Source organism: Protomyctophum parallelum, assembly GCF_964188405.1.
Source record: "Protomyctophum parallelum genome assembly, chromosome: 5".
Lineage (NCBI taxonomy): Eukaryota > Metazoa > Chordata > Actinopteri > Myctophiformes > Myctophidae > Protomyctophum > Protomyctophum parallelum.
Window position 1 is genome coordinate 55,895,422 of NC_139702.1, and position 22,094 is coordinate 55,917,515.

Sequence of the window (22,094 nt, forward strand, 5' to 3'; positions counted from 1 at the left end):
ATTACTCCGACGTCCCAATAATCCGACACCCATAAATCTGACTATCCAATATTGCGACCATAGAGCCCCATACTAACCCTATCCCCAAACCCTAACCGCATGCAGAAGCCACGGGCGAGTCTTAACCAGTCATGCAGTCAGACTAATGCTAGCAGTCATTGTGTTTGAGTTAGACTGTAGACATCACTGTGTTAGTGGACATATCCTATAGGCCTACTACAAAAGACTTAACTTATAATTTATTATATAAGTCTTAAAAACAACCTTGAAGGCTTGCCATCTCGTCACAGTCGACACATTTCATATGTCAGAACATAATTTGTGTAACAAGGCTTGTCAGACTGATTTATTTATACAGTATTTTGTTATGCTTATTGCACTGTTTAGTCCTCGACCACGACTCACATTTTGGAAAATGTTCAATGGCGCTGTACATGATCTTGCACTTTGCAAGTATCTCTGGGTAAGTGTGTCTGCTGAATGCCTACTGTAAATTGTAATAATGTGCAGGAACTGACTAGGTTTAACCAATCAACCCTGATTATGTATGCCTACCCAATTGTCTTTCCTGTGCACAGACTGCACACAAGGGCAGTTTCCAACAATCTTTAATCATTTTGACAATTGGCTAAAAATGCTCAAATGAAATTAAAAGGATTTGTTTTTGTCTCGACTCAGAAATGCACTTAGATCCACTATGAAAGCACAAGAGCACATTCCCATTTAGTAGTAGTACAGACAACGGGAAGGAAAATGATCATTACAGCTCGGCACGGTAAACTTCTATTTGAAAAGGGCGTATTTTCACTTTGGCGGCGCCCTAATGACTATAATCTCACACCCTGACAGTGATTAATTCCATCATTTTCCTTTGTTTTAATTGGATTGGGGGTCATTTGTTTAAGCCCCCGATGCATACATCATGCTCCCGGGGGCCCCAATGTGCACGCACGTGCATGTGAATGTGTGTGCACGTGCACACCCTCATACGAATTCAACCCCTATTTACCGCATATTTTTCTTCTTAATTAGCGGGACCTTAAGTTCAATAAATATTTCATATAGGCTTTTGTATAATGAAGGTTTAATGAGGCCTAAGGCTTTTTTTTGCTCTTCATTCTGCTAAGTCTTGTTCTCATAATGTGTGAATTTGTACCCATTGACTTTAAAACTATTCTTTGCCCAATGTGTAACAGGACAAAACCTCTTTTAATGTGTATATGTTCTGTGCTATACCACAAATTGCCTCTCGGAGGACAAGTCTAAGCTTAGAATGTGTCATGTTATATTTTAAAGGGAAATTGGTAAGGGGTAGTCAATACCCCCTTTTTTTAAGGTGCGCTAATATTGGGCTATAAGGATGACAATGTGTGGTTGTCCACCTGTATGTCTGTCCACTTTATAAGAAACTTTGAAACCTGAGTATATTCAAGGATGAGGGTGCAGGCATTTTTTTTCCGACATAACAAGAGTCCGACAGTCATTAGTCCGACACCCGACCCAAACACTAGCATAACCCTAACCGCACGTTGACGCCATGGGTGATTTGTAACCCGCAGCACGGGTGATTTGTAGCCGGCAACGCATGTCGGGAGCCACGTGTGATTTGTAACTGGCTACTGGTGATTTGTAACCTTCATCACGGGTGAGCTTTAACCTGCAGCGCATGTCAGATGGTATGTCGGATAAACTTCTGCACCCCCATGGATGACGCTAAGAATTTGCTTGACGCCTATGACCAGTCAGATTGCAGCATGAACCCCACTGATTTCGTCTGTAATGTTCATCCTTCTGCGCCCACAATTTCTAATAATAATTTAGCCTCCCAATTGCAGTATAGCCTCTAGAGGCTGACAGTGGCCAAGAGTCTTAGTCTTTTTATTGAGCAAGATTTGTAGGAAGGCTATGGTGGAGACAGAGAATGAACATGCTGGTGGAACTCAATGCTAGGTTAGCAAGGGGTAGTTGTGGTGCCAGCTATGAGCATCTTAACACCCCGAGAGGCATAAACCGAGTTCTCCGTCCTATCAAATAGTAACGCCCAGCGCTCAGGATGGAGATTAATAAAAGGATGGAGATGTATTGATATCAAAACCGATCGCAACGCTCCACAGGCTGTTGGGCAACATTTGATGTCAATTCTGTTTTTGATACGTCCCCCCCATTTTAGCATGACGTGAATAACTCTTGATCTAAATCATTCCGTCCAATTCTAAGCAAAGATTATGTTTTAGACGGCCCATCACGGTCCCATCGCTAGTCGTGTTAGAATTAATCATACCTCCCGTTGTCGATTGCCTTGGGAGTGTTTTGGCTACACCTAGTGCCTGGTGCATTGCTAAATGTGCTCCGTTGCTGCAAATCGCTGGACGCTCTGATTCAATGGTCCTAAATACCCCGGGCGTTCATGGTGTTAATAATACACATGAGTTAGGAGGTCTGATAATTGCAGAACCTAATTGAGGATCCTTGCCCCTCTCCAGACGTATCTCCTTGGCCACACCCAAGCAGCTGTACAAGGCCTCGAACATGACCCAGCGCTGGCAGAGACGTGAGATCTCCAACTTCGAGTACCTCATCTTCCTCAACACCATCTCCGGTAAGAACACCGTCATGCTGTCTGTCTGAGGGTTGTGGAACCTTTCTGGTTCATGTGGGCCGATGCAGGAGATGGAAAAACGCTTTGACTGAATGAATTGGTCAAATATCTCTCTCACTTAATCATATTCTCTCTCACTCTCCCCCTCCCTGTACCACTTCTTTCTGTCTCTCATCGCCGCTACTGTCAGGCCGCACGTTCAATGACCTCAATCAGTACCCAGTCTTCCCCTGGGTGATCACTAACTATGAGTCAGAAGAGCTGGACCTGACTCTGCCCAGTAACTTCAGAGACCTGTCCAAGGTAAGACAATGCTTCCTTCCACACAAGTCTGGTTTGTGTCCTAAACTACAGGAGCCTAGTGGAGGGGTGTGCATGTGCGTGTGCGTGTATGTGTGTGCGTGTGCATGTGCGTGTGTGTGTGTGTGTTTGCGTGTGCGTGCGCGCCCCCCGTCGCGAATGTGTGTATTGGCCGTGTCCCTGTGTGTGCACATGCTTGCATGTATGTGTCAGTCTCCAGTCCTGATTAGTGGTTGTGTAATTGCCATTGATCATAGTTTAGTGCAGCAGGTCTTTAATCACCAGTGGCTGATGGCTATCTTTTTACGTTGCTGGTACTCCTCAGTCAAAGACTCCACTGTTTGCTGTCTGTTGGGGTTTTAGTTATGTGACGTTCTTTTGGATTAAAATACTATTTTAGGTCATGTTCATACTGCAGCATCCAGGGCTGGCCTCCGTATGTGTGCATATTGTCGATGCATGCACAATGGCACATTGGCAGTTTTATTAGTTGCAGCTTTTATGCATCACTTACTAGCTTTCCATAGGAAATCACCTACAAAATTGGCCTAGGGTTCCATGCCCCTTTAAATTGAAATCAACAAAACAAATATTTCCTTTTGTTTCTGTCAGGCCAGCTTTTTCTCCACATTCTGTCTGCATGTTCTATTTTGAATGTCATTCTCTGTGTGGAATTCATAATTTCATAATTCACTGATCGACCTTTGACCTTGGCCCACTCCCCAGGAAGTGAAGGGAGGTTCCTTGGAAAGTCCAGGCATCAGGGGATTTAGTCTTAAGATACTACAGCATGTACCACATCCAATGGTTGCCTCCTCCACAAATGCAGGCATTCACTCAATTCATTCATTATTTATCTTCCAAGCATGCTTAAACATGTATACTATAGTGCACACACGCACGCACGCACGCACGCATGCACGCGCACACACAACACTCTGACCCCAGCCAGTTTCAGTGGATCAGACTGACCGTCCGCTGTGCTGCGGTGTCCAGCAGTGGGAGGACATAGGATTAGTTTTAGAGTGAGATGATGGAGCGACTGTCTTTCTGTTGGAACCAAAATGGCCGAATAAATCAGCCGGAGAAACAAAGGCATGTGAGCTAATGGACAGGGGAGATGCATTACCATTCCACATCCGCGCTCATTCAGACTGGGCCAGAGATGGAAGGCAGAGCTCTTTATTATCTGGAGACACAGAATGGTACATGCTGGAGTTGGACAAATTGTTATTGACATTCGTACACATGGGAGTCTATACAGAGCGTGCGTGTGTGCGAGGCTCACACACACACACACACACAGAGAGAGAGAGAGAGTTACACACACATGTCTAACACCAACATCAACACTAGCTAAGCAGTATCATTTTATTTACCAGAAGTGGGTTATCGGCTTGTGTTGCCACGCACACACTTCCAAATTCCAGAAGACAGATTAAAAAAACACACTTGCACACATTACAATTTACAATTTAGGCATTTAGCAGACGCTCTTAATCCAGAGCAATTTACATTAAGCAAGAACAAAAAGCATGGCAATACATCACATACTGTACATAAAAAGTAGTTATCATGGAACATGCGTAAGCTAATAACATAACATTCTTCAGTATTTTTCACACCAGTACTAAGACTACACTGCCCAGCAAATCAATATGTACTTTAGTTACCAGGTTGTGTTCTCTCTCTGACCCCCTTTCTCTCAGTCTCCCACACACAAACACACATACTGTATATTAAACATGTGCACGCACACACACACACACACACACACACACACACACACACACACACACACACACACACACACACACACGTTTCTCACAACTCACCTTGTCACATATCACATTCAAACACCCCAAACATCACAACCCCTAGCTCCCACGGGGTCATCCCCAGCCCCCTCCCCTCTCTCCATTTCTCTGTCTCTCTCTCACCACCCCTCCAGTGTATCGCCCCTCAGTGTACAGCTGTGTAATTTCTGTGTTTATTTGGTTTCATGTTGCCCAGTAGGCTGAAATATGACAGCCTTAGATGTCCTCCCTGACACGCACGCACACACGCGCACACAGTCACACACACACACACACACACACACACACACACACACACACACACACACACACACACACACACTGTCGCACACCGGTTTACAGGCACATATGTACAGACACTTACAAAGATACAAATACACTAAATTACACATGCGTGCAGTCGTGCACACAGAATCACATCCAGTTCACAATGCTGGCACATTCAATCACACGCACAGTGCACACTCAAAACATGTGCCGCACACACATGCACGCACACACACGCACACACACACACACACACACACACACACACACACACACACACACACACACACACACACACACACACACACACACACACACACACACACACACACACACACACACAGAGAGAGAGAGAGACACCTCCACGGCTTCACTGCTCTGCTTTGGAGTTTGGACAGCTCTGCCTCTGTGCTCAGTCAAGCCTTCTCGCCCCAGGGAGGAACCCAAACAGAGAGAGGGGGAGAGAGGAGAGAGCGTAGAGGAACAAGCGAAACCTCATTCTCCTTGAAGAGTGAGAGGTGGAGGGAGGGAGGAAAAAGATGAGGGGGCGGGTCAATCTTTATTACATCTGTTTTATTCATGCTGTTGACAAGGCTGTGATATCAGCTACACGACCGTTGGACCGTAGGAGACTCGCAGCTTCTAGGAAAAGGGCAAGGCGGCGGCGTGCTGAGCTGTGGCGTGTTGTGCAGTGGCGTGTAGTGCAGCAGCCGCATCAAATATTACCCCCCCCCCCCCGAACACACCCTTCCTCCACGGCATTTGAGTTCGGTTTGTTTCTTTTGTTCAGGTGGCAGTGTTTCTGTCGCTGTGCACCTCTGTCCCTCCCACCACCACCCATCCCCCCCTGCCATCCATCCTTCCGTCCACCTGGCTCTCACCGTTCGTCTTTGGTCATCTCTGGTAGAAATGGGTCATGTGAGAGAGGCCTTTGGTGACACTGAGGAGGTGAATTTCTGCGAGCGCCCACATGTCACACACTGTCATCGTTCCCAACCCCCACCTCCGTACAAGGGGGGGGGGCACACACAGGATTTATGCTCCCTTTCTGCCAGAGTTGCTTTGACCCCGGGGGACTCTCTTATCATAAACCCTAACCCCAACCTGACATCAAACACTGACCCCCCCCCCCCCCCCCCCCCCCAACCCCCCTACCCAGATAACATTGTAGTCACGATAAGCCGGGGCGAGAGCAGACTGCCGCTCACCGGCTTCCTTGTCATACTGAAGTAGTGACCGCTCGGATGGACTTTCCTCCACTCATCCTACCCTTCTGCCCTCTTGCACCTTTCCTCATTCCAAGTCCACATTGGAATTCTCGGAATAGCTGTACATTTGTGGATGGGAATTGTGGAATTTGTGGATTCGGCATGCCTGGGTTCACAGGGTTCTCAGGCTGCTTTGCCAGATAAACAATTGAACAACAAGTGCAATGTATTTGCAAGTAACTGAAATCGCTTATTGAATGATCCCACTACCTATATGGAATATGTGCAATGAATGAGACCCTGCTATTTTCAGCCGGATGGGCTAATGGCGTATTGATTTCACCATACGCGTCCCATATGTTTATTCCCCCCAAGGCCCTCCATGCCATTTTCGCTGTTTAAATAGGGACATTATACGTAAACACTTCTCAAAAGGCCGTGTTGATTTATGGTTGAGTTCCATTGTGAAGCTGAGGCTCGGTAAGTTATTGGACTTCATCACCGGCGGTGACCCGTTCTGAAATTGAAGTAGCTGCCGGATATCATCCATGTAACGATTCACATGGAGGTCTTTAATGTTAGATTGTGGCCTATGGTTTGGTCTCTGGGAACTCACATTTTCAAAGTGCAGTCTATCTCACAGGCAGACGGTGATTCTTTCTTTCAGGGAATTGAGTTGGTTCCTGTGACATGCAAGTTGACAAGACATACAGTATTGATTCATTAGGTTATTGCAGAGAAGCGTGGATGGTTTTGGCAAGATAACATACCGCTAGCTAATAACATATTTCCACAATATTGGGACTGTTTCAGAGTCACTGTAAAATAAATGCAATCTGGGAACCCATTTGGTTAAAAAAAAGAAAAGAAAAAAAGGGGGACATATATATATTGGCTTTGTTTTTTGCCTCTGGGGGAAACACGTCCTTTTTGTCTAGAAACAATGTTTATGGAAAGGAGGTAAGATCACCAGCGTCATGCCATTCCAGACGGCATTCGTCGCACCATGGGAGCCAAACTACACCTGGAAGTTTGGTGGAATGCATCAGAGTCAGTGTGAGAGCCCAGTGACCAGCTCATGAACAAACACTATTTCTGATCAATTCCGAATGACTAAGACCTTTTGTAAAGTAATTGCTTCTGGAAAATAACAGAAGACATATTATAACACATTGTTTTCTGCTGTCTTATGTTGCTTTTTGATGTGTACACTGTGTGATTTTATTTAACCCATTCTGACCGGGCACCCATTTTGGTGTCGGCATCATGTTATGCTTTAGCTATTTAAAAATAGCAGATCTACAAGCTCATATCGCGCCACCGAGTGGCGCGATACGAGCTTGTAGGTCTGCTATTTTTGAAAAATCGAAGAGCGACTGACATTTTTAGAATCTGATCTCAGGTCAGAATGGGTTAATCAGACCAGTGTGTGTCCAGTGGAAACCCTCGTATGAATCTGATCTCAGGTCAGAATGGGTTGAGCATAAGGTACCTTTCTGAATGTATCAAAAGACTTTCCACCGTTTCCTGTCTGGCAGCCAAATCTCGCGATACCTCTGAGACCGAAATGATACCTACCGCTGTTTAGATGCTCAATAAAATGATGCACAGTCATGTGCAAATCGAACAGCAAGTGATTAGAAAACAATCATATGTCTTCTTGTATATTCCTGAACCGATTATATGACAAAGGTCTCAATTGTTCTGAACTAATGGTTGTTCACGAGCTGATCCAGCCGGCTCCATTGAGTCCATTCACTGCCATGTATTCATTGAACCTCCGGTGCGAGATTTTCCTCCCATGAACGCGTCCATGAAAGTGTCATGACACGTACGTACCATGACGTCAGCGGTGTCTCTTCCTTCTGTAAGCTTCCTTGTCTAGAAAGAGGAACTTGGTTTGCCTCCTCCCCTGTCTTAGTCCACTTCCTCCTGTATGCTTCTCTGTTTATTCTTACTAACAACAACACTACATGTTTATATGGCAGTGGTGCACTGCTGATAGAATCTCCTGTTCTGTCTAGAGATTTCTGTAAATGTGGTAGGGTCTGATGGCTTCACCAGATCCTGTGCAGATAGGTTAACTCATGCACTGAAAAGACGGTACCATTGGCAGAATAAATTATTTATTAATTAATACTGGCAGTCAATGAGTTTAATGAACTCTTATAAAATATGAATGGACCCGTACTGTAAGTGTGAAGAACAGAGTAGCATTCAACGGCTCTTTTAAAACAGCAAGCCTATTACCTGCACTTTAGCTGTAGTTACTTCTGAGCCTTTCTTGCTAATTGCACTGCGCATTAGCTTCACAACAACAGCCCTCGTAATGCACGACCCAATCTTCCCAAGTCCTGATTAATAACCGATTAAAAGCAATGAAATAAAAACCTCTTTAACATGTCTGCTGCTTGCTCTTGCAAACGTGACAGAGTCCCCGTTCCGCAGGTTTGCTTTCCGGTCTAATTACAACTATGCAATTGGCTCATTCATCTGAGCGCGCTCATCAGAGTGCTAGACGCTCGCTACGACATATTAGGCCAATCTGCGGCGGGTATAGGTTGTGCAGCAGGGCGTTCCATCAGCGTAGCGGCAGGGATGGCGGTCTGATGTACGCTGCTGTCACCATCGCTCTGTTGCAGCTACCGCTAGCTGAGAGCGCCGGTCCTCGCTAGTAATTTACTGCAGTAAACAATGTAGGACTCACACACGTGCACACACACACACACACACACACACACACACACACGCTCCCCTCCCCTCCCCTCTCTCTCTCATCGTGGCCCTCTCAGTCTTTTTTTTATTTTATATGCCTCCTCTCCCTTTTCTTTTTTTAATGAGCTGACTGTTATTAGGGCTATAAATCAGAGCAATGGGAGTGATGTATAATTCAGTGTGTGTACTCACCCACCCTTAGTGGCCCAGTGGAGACCCTCACTGTGTCATTGTCAGCTCTGTGCTGCGCCATCTGGCCACAGCAGGCACTGCACGTCTTTGCCACACACACACACACACACACACACACACACACACACACACACACACACACACAAAGCACTAGTTCTCAAGAGGAATGAAATGTTGGGGATATTGCAGGGCCCCTAAAAATGTCATGGTTCGTAGATGTATTAGTTATTGTTCAATTAATGTTAGGGGTTCAATGCGATACGTTCTGGACATAAAATGTCATCGTGCAACTCCCCTGCATACAAGCACAGTGATACTTAAATATTAACAATATACTAGTATGTATACAGTATACCACACAGGGAAACCATGTCTGTCTCTTACATCAATCTGTTCTACTGTTGTAAAACACTGAATGCAAGCAAGCTCTCTCTCTCTCTCTCTCTCTCTCTCTCTCTCTCTCTCTCTCTCTCTCTCTCTCTCTCTCTCTCTCACACGCACGCACGCTATTACTCCTGCACAGTAGCAGCAGCAGAGATCAATATCTCAGCCATGGCCCAGGATGAGTCTGTGTGACAGGCTCCCTATGATATGAGAGAGATCCAATCGATCCACCCCCATTCTAGAGCCTCATCCTCAAAAGACCATCATTCCATTACCATTGATCTGCTCTTGCTGTGTGTGTGTGTGTGTGTGTGTGTGTGTGTGTGTGTGTGTGTGTGTGTGTGTGTGTGTGTGTGTGTGTGTGTGTGTGTGTGCGTGTGCGTGTGCGTGTGTGATGGAGAAGGCAGCGTTTGAGAGATCGAGGCACAGCTAGACTAATAAAAATTGACCCAGACTGAAAGTGATTTCTATAAATGAGTATTTAAATAATAGCCGAACGCCACAGGGTTATTGGCTTTTCTTTTGCTGGGGGGGAGAGAGAGGAATGGAAAATTAATGCAACTTCACCATTTTTCTCCAGTGCAACGGCAAGGCCGCTGAAGAGTGCATTAGCTACAGATTAATAAAAATAGTAATAGAGGAGGAACCCCCGGCCTGCCTATCGATGTTCCTTATGGGCCCTCTTTCATCGTAACACATTAGTTCTCTCTGACAGAGTACAGCTGCAGGGGCTGTTTCCTCACAGGCCGTAAAAAGCACTCTGCGGGAATGGATTGATCTCCGTCTGAAGAAACATCATCTAATATTCATTTGAGATTGCACAAAGGTTACTGGCATTATTTTTTGCCCCTCTGATATTTGCCGGTCCTGTGCTGCAGGTGTTGGCGTTCACACGTAGCTGTGAAAAGGCTGGTCTTACTTGTTTGTTTGTCTGTTTTTCCACTTGATTGTTGTTCCATGTTTACTGTGGATGTAGAACAATGTGTTGTATGAGAGCTGTTGTGTATAACCTGCCACGTTGGTATCTTGACTACAGAAAGAAACGGCTCTAAATTCCTTGAGCAGTGAGCACCATGATCAAATCCTACATTGTGTACATTACTTGTACGTTACTAACCAAGATGACATGATGTGATTTCTCATGACAGCCCGTCGGCGCTCTGAACCCCAAGAGAGCTGCGTTCTTCAACGACCGCTTTGAATCCTGGGAGGACGAACAGGTTCCCAAATTCCACTACGGCACCCACTATTCCACCTCCAGCTTCACCCAGATGTGGCTCCTGCGCATCGTGAGTCGTTGCGTCATGTACAGCAGGGGTTGACCCATTCTGACCTGAGATCAGATTCATACGAGGTTTCCACTGGACACACACACACTGGTCTGATGAACCCATTCTGACCTGAGATCAGATTCTAAAAATGTCAGTCGTTCTTTGATTTTTCAAAAAATAGCAGACCTACAAGCTCGTAGTGCGCCACTCGGTGGCGCGCTACGAGCTTGTAGATCTGCTATTTTTCAATAGCTAAAGCATAACGTGATGCTAACATCAAAATGGGTTCCCGTTCAGAATGGGTCAACTTCTCACTCAAGACAGTTTTGCAATCCTCCATCAAGTCGGACCAGGATACGAGACAACACAGTTGTGTTCACCTAACTTAAGTTTTCTATAGTCTTGTCACCAAATGGGTTCACAGCCCATCGTTTGAGAAATACTGGTCTACAGAATAAGTGTCTACCTTACCTTTACGGTACTGGTGGTGGCTAACCAGAGATGGCTGTTTTCTTGATTGTTTGGAATGTAATTTCTTTTCTTTTCAAAATCTTTTTATTAAAAGTTTTTTGACAAACCCAGGGGCAAGCATTAAACAGAGACATATCAAATATGAAAAAAAAAAATATATATAAACTCCATCCCCTATCCCACCCACCCCCCACTATCCCAAGGATAGTCGGAAAATACATAAAAATAATAAAGCAGATTATAATAGCAGAGCAGAATTTGTTTCAGTTGTGGTTGGCGTGGCCGAGGCATAGGCACGGCACACTATACCGTTTGTGTGTTGTGGTAGAATGTCATAAGCGGACCCCAGGTTTTGTAAAACTTTTTTTCAGAGCCGGCAATTGAAAACCTTTAACATCTCCAACTCGAGACAGGACATTATATCACGAAGCCACTGACGGAGCACGGGCGGGGCAGCATCCTTCCATTTGAGCAGAATGGCACGCCTAGCGAGCAATAAGGCAAAGTCGACCATACGACACTCTATGCGTGTTAGAGGAAGGTCATCCCTTCCAGCAGTGCCAAGGAGAGCCATTAAAGGGACACTTCACCCTTTTTGCAAAAAAATATATGTTAATGACGTTTAGAAGCTTTAGATCACTTTCCTGGGGGTATTTATGTGTGTAATATGTGGTTTTAGTTATTTTAGATTGTAGCAGTGAGCCTGTTGTCTCTGATGTCATGGACACTGGTCTCACTACCTTCCTGGACTACAATTCCCATAATTCTTTGGTGCACTGCTCCTCCTTGTGGATAGGGGGAGAGCTGTCTTACTGAGACAACATGTAGTCCAGGAAGGAAGTGAGCCCAGTGTCCATGACATCAGAGACAACAGGCTCACTGCTACAATCTAAAATATCTAAAACCACATATTACACACATAAAGATCTCCAGGAAAGTGTTCTAAAGCTTCTAAACGTCATTAACATATACTTTTTTGCAAAAAGGGTGAAGTGTCCCATTAAGGGATTGTCTTGAACACATTCCCCCAAAATGGTTGTAATTTTGGACACATCCAATACTGATGGAACAGAGTTGCATCACCGCTCTTGCACTTGTCACAGGTAGGACTTACGTCAGGATAAATACTAGCCAGTTTAGCCTTGGACATATGAGCTCTATGGACTATTTTAAACTGCACTAAGCAATGTCGTGCACAGAGAGAGGACCTGTGTATAGAAAAGAAAACAGAATCCCATACTTCCTCAGACAGTGTGAGCCCCAGATCATGTTCCCAGTCGGCCTTTATCTTATCTAAGGGTGCTGGCCTCGAATTTGAAATGGTATCATATAATATTGAAATGGCGCCCTTAGTCATTGGGTCAAAAGACAGAAATTCATCAATAGGGTTAGGATTAGGCTTATTAGGGAAGCCAGGTAATATAGAGCTCACATAATGCCGGACCTTCAGAAATCTGTAGAAGTGTGGTCTAGGTAGACTATATTTCGTTGAAATTTGATCAAAGGATGCAAACCCCCCTCCCACAAACAGGTCTCTAAACCATTTGATGCCCTTTCCATGCCAACTCTGAAAAGTCACGTCTTGCATTGATGGAACAAAAAGGTGGTTGGAAGCCACAGGACTGACCAGGGAGAGGTCTCTATAATTATAAGTTTTCCTGAACTGGGCCCACACTCTCAGCGTATGACGCACCACGGGTTAGTTATTGAATCAGGCAGGGGGCGGCCAAGCGGTGAACTAAGAATAGCTGGAAGTGATAGATTCCTACACGATTTAAGCTCCAGAGATGTCCATTCTGGGCAATTAGGCTTAAGGTAGAAATGATTCCAAAAGGCAAGACACCGGATGTTAGCAGCCCAATAGTAATGACGAAAATCAGGGAGCGGAATGTAATTTGTTTGTAAATTACTTGTGTAAAATGTATTATCTCATCTTAATACATACATATAAACATAGCATTTATATGCAATGGCCTCAGTTCCATTTACATTTTTATTTCAATCTTAATAGAATAGAAAGAGAGGAAGTGTACACATTTATGATCTTTCATTAAGATAGAGCTAGATAGACATCCCATTGCTTTATTTATTCATCATTTGCCTTTCGGAGTGTCATACGGTAGTTAATGGATGTCTAAAATGAGGTCCACGGCTCAGTATTGTCCCTTTGATTTATATGAAGTTGATCTGATGGGCCTTATTTACATGCAAACGAATGCAGCCCACATTGTTCCTGACTAGTGTTATTTATTGGTGATTTGTCTGACTCGTGGCCCTGTAATGATTGAAGCACACAGAAGTAGCTATCTGGTTGCAATACAGATTTAACCATTGTAGAAATCCTTATTTTTACTGCATGCTTCCTATAGCGCTGTTCTCAAAGGGGATTGTTTGGGAGAAATGAGAACAATTTTCAGTACACACTAATTGCGATACAGGATAGGTGGGCACTAACCTCGCCTCACCAGGCTTTCCACCACCTCGCAGGAAAGCCTGGTCTCCGTTTCAAAAGTCTGTATGATCCGGGCTTGAGCGGATGATATGGTTACGTCATGTTGTAGTATTGTTTTGGAGTCGCCAGAAAGGAACAACAGGCGGCGACAACTTCCTTTTCCCTCTTAATAAAAGCTCTCGTAGCCTGTAGCTTTTATTGAGAGGGAAAAGAGAGGCCTCACAGCTAGAAGGTCCTGGGTTCGATTCCCGCTGGGACGTGTTCCCTCCTCCGCGTCATCAGTGCCCATACCCGAGGCGGGGGTTGGCGATAGGGTCTTTCTGTGTGGAGTTTGCACCCTCACAAAAACATGCCATAATCCTGGTCTCTAAAACTACCTCCCCCTGGCCAGCCAGGGCGCCTGATGGAGGGGAAAGGAACTGGTCGGAATAACGTGTCCCTTCCACGCGCTACGTCCGGCCGGGGAAATTCCCCTCTGTCAGGTGAAAAGAAGCATTTTGGACTCCTCATGCATAGAAGGAGGCATGAGGTCAGTCCGCTGCCCCCCCAGGTTGGCAGAGGAAGTGTAGCGCCCAGGATTACATTCGATAATTGGCACTGGGTGAAAAGAAAACTGGGTTACAAAATCGTGGGATAAAAATTAAAAAAAAAAAAAAAAAAAGAAAAAAGAGAGGGAAAAGGAGCCTGTTGTTCCTGTCTGGCGACTACAAAACAATACTACAACATGACGTAACCATATCATCCGCTCCCTCTCGGATCATATACCGAAATGAAATGGTGCCCAGGCTAGGTGGGCACTAGGGACATCTGGGCACCTCGATGTACAAATGGCTGTACTGTATATTTGGAGGCCCATTATATTTGACACAATCTGTCTTCCCTCAGCACACCCAGAGGGGAGAGGAACTATACTAACCCTGCTGTCCTCTCCAACACACTTCCCCTAGCTGTTGTCTCTTTATCTCACTGTCTGACTTTATCCCTGTGGAGACACACTATTGATCCCAGCACATCATTACCAAGCTTACGCTAATGCCACTTTACCAATGGACCCTTACGTTTAAGTGTCACACAGATAGAGAGCCAAATCAACATCAGAGTAAAGCAAAAAAGTAGCTTACCCCCGGATTAATTTCTACTTGCAAAAAAGAGATTTCAACCTTACTACTACTTTGTACTACTAGGACTTATCAGGGGAAATTATGTGTAAATAATTATTAAAATAATAATAATAATAAATTAATCATTTACATTTGGGGGATATGTTTCTCAATAATAAATAAAACATGTTCTATACATTCTAATCACAAAAAATATATATCACAGGCATTTTAATTACTTTCATCAGGGTGAATTTCTGCCTCTGTGGGGGGTATTTATATTCAAATATCATGACCAATGGCATTGCAAGACTAAACAATGAACATCAATGATGTTTAGGTGAAAAAAGAACAGAAAAAAATAAAATAAAAAATAAATAAAAATGTTACCAAAAAGCATGGTTGGGGCTTACAAGCTTAGGGGTAGCCTTTAAGGACTACTGTAATGTTGTGAACTGCTCTCACACTTTTTGCCTTTATCACAAAGTCAGGAATCAGAATGTTAAGTAACCCAACATAACGTTTCTCAATCAAAGTTTTTCATATCGTCGACTACAACCCTGTCAGAACTGCTTTGCGGTCCTGCGTCAGTAGTTGGCAGTACTTAATATTCTGTTGTGTTGTATAAGCGGTTATAAGATCAAATCTGGTTAAGCCTCAGACAGTTCTTTACAAATGAGCTCATGGCATCTTAACCCAGCCTTAATTGGCTGTCTCCACTACAGTATTAGGGTTAGCAGACTATAGTTGTTGCCCAGCTAATTGTGTCCATGTCATTGGGGGCTATTGTTTCAGAGCGACAGCTATTGATCTGCCCAAACAAGATTAAACATGATTAGAAATGCATCAGTAACCATATGAGCCACTAGGAGTGGCTAGTACACCAGTTAATTTTGAATTGAATTTGGGGAAGTTGATTTCAGTTGAATTTGTAAATGTATACTCCTAATTTACTATTCGTTCAAATAAGTTCATGTTGTCTTAACTTGGCTAACATCATAACATGCATTAGCATGTAGATGAAGGTAAATGTGTAGTTATAATAACAATATAAATTATAATTAATAATTAATATTGTTGTTTTTCGAAGTACTATAGAATTGTATTGAAATTGTCTTGTGCTTATGTTAACCACATATTTTCTACATAAATCTAAAACTCAAACATTGGAAGAGTACATTGGAAGAGTACATTGTTCATACCATATAATGATGTTGTGACACCTTTTGACCTGGAGATATCACTGTATACAAATTTGGAATTCTGTAGTTTGATCCAAACTGTAAATTCATAAATACAATGAAATATTTGTCTTGCAGGAATTTTCTCTAAGGCTCTAAAGCTCAGCGGGGAACCCAGATATACCTAAAATTATCAAGAACATTACATATAGAGACCATCGCAACAGTAAAACAATGTAGAGTTTGGTGCAGGCATACTATTCACATTAGATATTGTCAAATGCAGTTAGAGCTCAGAGCAGGTACTGACAGCATCTGTGTCCCATTGACAGGAGCCCTTCACCACATTCTTCCTCAACTTCCAAGGAGGCAAGTTTGACCATGCCGACCGCACCTTCTCCTCCGTGTCCAGGGCATGGAGGAACTGCCAGAGAGACACATCGGATGTCAAGGTACGGCACCCACACGTACACAAAACAAACCGAGTCCATGAAGAAACCACACCACACACATACTGTCACAAACTCACATGGACCAGACACATCAGCATGCAGCACTTGACTGAACATACCGATGAACTCTGTTCATAATGACTCGTAACCAAGAGCATAGTAGCAGAACAGACGCACTATATCCCATTCTGACCTGAGATCAGATTCATACGAGGTTTCCGCCGGACACACACTGGTCTGATGAACCCATTCTGACCTGAGATCAGATTCTAAAAATGTCAGTTGTTCTTCGATTTTTCAAAAATAGCAGACCTACAAGCTCGTATCGCGCCACTCGGTGGCGCGATATGAGCTTGTAGATCTGCTATTTTTAAATAGCTAAAGCATAACATGATGCTGACACCAAAATGGGTGCCCGGTCAGAATAGGATATGTAGCAGAGTTAGTCCCTATCCAGCATCGTCAAAGACAGTTAGATGGACAGAAGGAGAAGAAGGAAAATAAATTCTCAAGAGCCGTGTCTAGTCGGCACCAATCAATGTCCCTCTGCCGTGAAAACTTTGTGGACTTCCTGATCAAAGCCTGAGGGGCTCGGCGGCTTGCTCCATCTCCAGCCGTCCATCTCACATTCGGGCCGGTCATAACCTGGACTTGAACCTCCCCATCACCAGCACCACCACAGAACAAGCCTCTCTTGGGCTCTGTGCAACGGGCCCCCGCAAAACAAGCCACAGGGTGTTTCTCATATCGCAAGCCCCCCCCCTCCCCACAAAACCCCAGTGCAGCCCTTAGCAAGTGACCCCGCCCTCTTAAAACATTTACGACTACAGTCGGGCCATTCCGTAACAAATGTCAGGTTCGGCCCCCACAACCCTGGCATTGGGTCACTGAATGGAGGAGAACGGTGGTGGTGGTGGGGGGGGTCGATGCTTGATTGCGTTTACCAGCCACCGCCTCCCTCCTAATCCCCCCACCCTTACAGATAAAACATATGGGTTGTATTACCGCCTAGCTGGCCGCTGCTTGATTGCGAAAGCTCAACACGAGCCCTCGTTTGCTCCCTCTGTCTAGACCTGTCAGCGTGGATCAAACTGTGAGCGCTCAGTTTCAGATCAAAACACACAAAAAAGGGGAGAAAGAAATCTGGACCACATCTCTCTCTCTCTCTCTCTCTCTCTCTCTCTCTCTCTCTCTCTTTCTCTCGCTCTTGCCCTTCTCTCTCGCCCTCCATTTCCACCCTGAATTTCTTGCATATTTTCAATGAAACTCCATCCCACTTTTATCCGCCTGGACGCACGCATTCATCTCGCAGGCAAAAGGGGAATTAGCTGCAGAGATGTATCAATTTAGGCATGCTTAGTGCAGCATTTAGCTTAGCCGTGCCACCATTGACAGCAAACCTCTGTGCCACAATCAGAGAGCAAAAAGCCCCAGTGTTTTTATATCCCACTGTTAGAAGGGGGAAAAAGCCTGGGTGTTTTCATAGAAGGAGGTGATAATAGGTTAGCCACCCACCCCCACTCCCCCCTCTTCCAGGTCCACTGTGTCTCTAGCCTTGGTGACGCTAGCATGACCTGCGGGGCCACAATCCCCTGACCCCCAGCCCTCAGCCTTAAGGCATCAGAGTGATGGGGGGAGGGCGGGCGGGAGGCGAGAGGGGCTAGAGACAGCAACAGTAGTGGAAGTGTAGCAAGGGGAGCCCAGGGGCCAGAGAGAACCCCTCCATTCAGTGACCCGTGACAGGACAGGATTGGGGATCAGAGGGGCCAACCTCTGACCAGGCCAGAGCACAGGGGCCACTGAACATAATGGGACACGCAGGACAGGCTACAGTGTCAGGGAGTATGGCCCCCAAAGTCCTGGGTTCTTTGGAAGGTCGGAGAGAGTGTGTGTGTGTGTGTGTGTGTGTGTGTGTGCGTGTGCGCATGCGCTCATACATAATAGGAACATTCTTGCGTGCATTCTTATGTACACCTTGGCTTATGCCTAATTTTATGCGTTAGTGTGTGCACACATGAATGTGTGTTGTTCATACTACTACCTCAGACTGGCCATATTTATTCCAGTCAGAGGAGTTCAGTAAAGCCTCGGGCCTCGTTAAGAGCCTGACCTCCACTCTCAGGTCAGCTCTTGTAGAGTTGGAGGGGTTTCTGAAGTGAGGAAGTGGCGTGTTGTTTTAAGCCCAGTGTGTTTGCTTGCTCATTTTGATTAGACTTTCTTCTCTTCTTCCCCACTGATGAGAGGTGTAGATAAACTGATAGAGGCACACATTCGAACACCTCCACCAAGTGTGTTGCCAAGCTCACAACTGTATACGCTGCCGTAAATCTGCTGCTGCTGTTGTGCTCTTTTTTTTAAGACTTTTAAGACCACTGGTTCTGTGTTGTTCTCAATATTTTGTAACACCGCATCTGTGTACCGACCATTAAATCACTAAGACAAAGGACTCACAATCATTTAATAGGGCATTGCAGAATATACATTTAGTCGTTAGACAGCAGACTAGCTTTTAGTGGTGCGGGGGGGGGGGGGGGGGGTTAAGGTATAGGGCAACACATATTTACAAACTACAGTATCTAGACAACAGTATCAGTTGTTTTTTATGTAATTTTATGAATGAACTTCAGAATGGAGGAAGTTTCTTTTTTATTATACTGCCACTTGTCGAGTGGTGTGGTCAAGTAGAAGCAAGGTAAAACTACTTCTCCTGACATCATTGAATATGAAAATACAATAATTGTTACACTGTAACACAATTATTGTTTATGGGAATGACAAATTATACCAAAGTTACTGTTTTTCCAAATAATTTAAATTACCAGAATTTCTGTTGCCCTTTTTATTTCAATATAATTCAATTCACTTAACATATATTGACCGACCATTCAAAAGAAAAATCAATATCATCATTATGAATCTCTATCCCATTGGACAGAATTGTTTTAGATAGACACGGACTTCCATGGCCTGATGAAAGTTAATTTTAGGGGTCTCATGAGAAAGTTTGAAATGCCCTGTACTAGATCACAGCTTGGGGCGTTCTGCACTCCTGGTGCATGGATCACATTGTAAAATATACAATGTGATCAGGTTTTTATCAGGAGGCGTTTTCACGGCCGTATCCTAGTTACATTCGGTCATGTCAGCTTCATGTGTTTGTTACTGAGGTCTGGTCAGCTCTGATGTCAGTGTGCCAGGTGCTCTCTGACTTCCACATGCTCTCCAGTCAGCACTTTTACAGTCAATTCAAATCAAAGGAGCTTTATTGGCATGAAAAAGCAGACGTTTACATTGCCAAAGCATGTGTCAAAACATAATGAAAAACAATTTAAGAAAGGGTATGTACAGTTGGAGGGGGTACAGGATTGTGTTAAACAGAGCTATGTCACATTGTTATATGTTATATATAGAGGGCATAAAGCTTTTTGAAACAAATGGCAGCTATCTTTTGCAGTCACTTTTGGGACAATTTAGCATTAATAAATAAGGGGCAGAGATAATACTGTAAAATTTAAAATAATACCATGCAAAAGATCAAAAGTATCAACAAAGACAACACAGAATTTAAATGCAATTTGTCATAAAAATATATATAATTTTGTTACTAAAATAAACAAACAGAATTCCAAATAGTCCGCAAATGCAGTTAAAAGAAATATGTTGGTGTAGTTGTGAGGAGCGCTCTTGCCGAAAAGTACACAACTAAAACGACACAACTAATGAAAGAAAATTTGTTGACGTCTCAATCTGAGCAAGGATTGCTGCAGGATGCCCCTGTATTATTGGCCATCTGGTTATAGGGCTTGTCGTTTTCTAGATCTTACATAGTTTTCCATGACACTGGGACAAACCTCAGAGTCATACCTTTTCATTCTGCTTCATGCACACCTAATTTTGTGTTTATTCAGTTAAGTTTATTCAGTGCACAAGACATTTGGCACTGATCATCAGTCCAGTGGGTTGTGAGATCAGCTGTGCATACAGACACACAGACAGACCCTCTTCTAGAGGACTCAGCCTCAAGGGCCCACACTATAAAACCTGAAGTTATTATGTTTGTCTCACATATGTATATACACATGATATATGAATATCGTATTCTGCAATTCGAGTGCCCCATTTCGTCCTTCGCCCGGCTCACTGCCGGCGCAAGGATGAAGTCATGCTTCATGTTTGACACGTGTTTAGCTGACGGGCAAAGCAGCGTGTATTACAAGGCGTGATGTACGCAATTAAGAACACAATTTACTTTCTGTGCTCTCCACTGTCTTTGTTATGCAGAAGAGGAAGTGGCCGCCAAGAAACTGAGATTGCTCAGCATGTGCTTACATTCAGGAGCCTCGCCAGCCGTCCCTACGTGCCCACACACAAACAATGACACCAGCGCGGTTCGCGCCCGGGGGGGGGAAGCTACGGATTTATCAGCATATTGTTTTGCTCAAACTCAATCTCCAGTGTTTACACTGGGTTTCGCCACACAGAGGAGTTCCGCTTTGTTAAAAATGGAGAATGGTTAAACACGAGCAGGCCGCGTCCCCTGTCATATAGACGAGGTCCTCCGTCCTCATGCCTCCACAGCGAGGAAGGCATTGTTTGGATACAGCAGGATAAAATCATCATACTGTAGTTGCGTGGGAAAGGAATTTGGCTCATTGCGTGAGTTTCTTTTGTGTCTCTGTTTGTGGAAATCACAAAAAAAGAAATACTATTAGACAATTGCTAGACCAGAAGTATCTTGAGAAATTAAGGCTCAGGGCACTCTTGGAGGGTTTGACATCTTATGAAGCGTTGATGTGCAGTAGCAATGTCATTTCAATGAGTAATGGCACATTGATGTGTCTGTCTGATAAACAAACACCCAACACACAAACAAACACACACGTGCACACTGCACACACACAGTACAAATATGCACAATGACAGTGAATATCTGTCTTCTGCAATTTGAGTGCCCCATTTCGTCCTTCGCCCGGCTCACTGCCGGTGCAAGGATGAAGTCACACATACCTGTATGTACAAAGATGTACGTTGAACCTTATCTTTAAATTAATTATAGATTTACTTCACATAAGTATTTTTTCTCTAAATTGTCCTCCGTTCTGTTATCTACCTGTTCTCATCTGTTTCTTAAGGACTTTGACAGTTTGTTCTTTCCAATGCAAAACAACTCTTCCTTTTACTGGAGGGCTGGTTGTGAATTCTATTAAACTGTGGCTTCAGTCTTATCTTCAGTGTTATCGTAGCCCAGTCATTCTGACGTTTAATTGCAACTGTCATAGATTCCAATTACATCACGCGAAAAGTTAGCAGAGCAAGCTTTTTTGTTGGAAAAAAATAGGGGGAACGTTTTTCTTGCAGCAATTGCCTTGTTCCTGTGTTAGCCTGTCTGGATGGAATAAAGAGTACACACTGTACACTGAAATACTTGAAAGTACAATGCAACAAAATATGTAGCTACAGCTAAAGTTTGTGCCCCTGTTGAAGATATACTACTAAAACATTTAACCCATTAAGAGCTGGAACGCATCTGTTTCACCTTAACGTTTAACCACTTTAACAATTAATTTAACATACAAGTTCATAGAGCTTGTAGATCTGCTATTTTAGAAAAATCGTGAAATTGTGTGCAAATCTTTGAATATAGATTAAAAGATTTTGCCTCTGCGGCCACGCTGGCCAAATACG

General features: G+C 44.1%; 1 protein-coding gene across 7 annotated transcripts in view; it reads left to right on the plus strand.

Annotated features, from left to right (window-relative positions):
• Positions 1 to 22,094, plus strand: part of lrba (LPS-responsive vesicle trafficking, beach and anchor containing) — a 318,483-nt gene that overhangs the window by 229,866 nt on the left and 66,523 nt on the right. For all 7 annotated transcript variants that reach the window (XM_083764652.1, XM_083764653.1, XM_083764654.1 and 4 more), the window contains 4 exons: positions 2,484 to 2,599; positions 2,790 to 2,902; positions 10,631 to 10,771; positions 16,290 to 16,409. In XM_083764652.1, the coding sequence (XP_083620778.1) occupies positions 2,484 to 2,599; positions 2,790 to 2,902; positions 10,631 to 10,771; positions 16,290 to 16,409 (490 nt within the window). The remainder of the gene's footprint in view (positions 1 to 2,483; positions 2,600 to 2,789; positions 2,903 to 10,630; positions 10,772 to 16,289; positions 16,410 to 22,094) is intronic.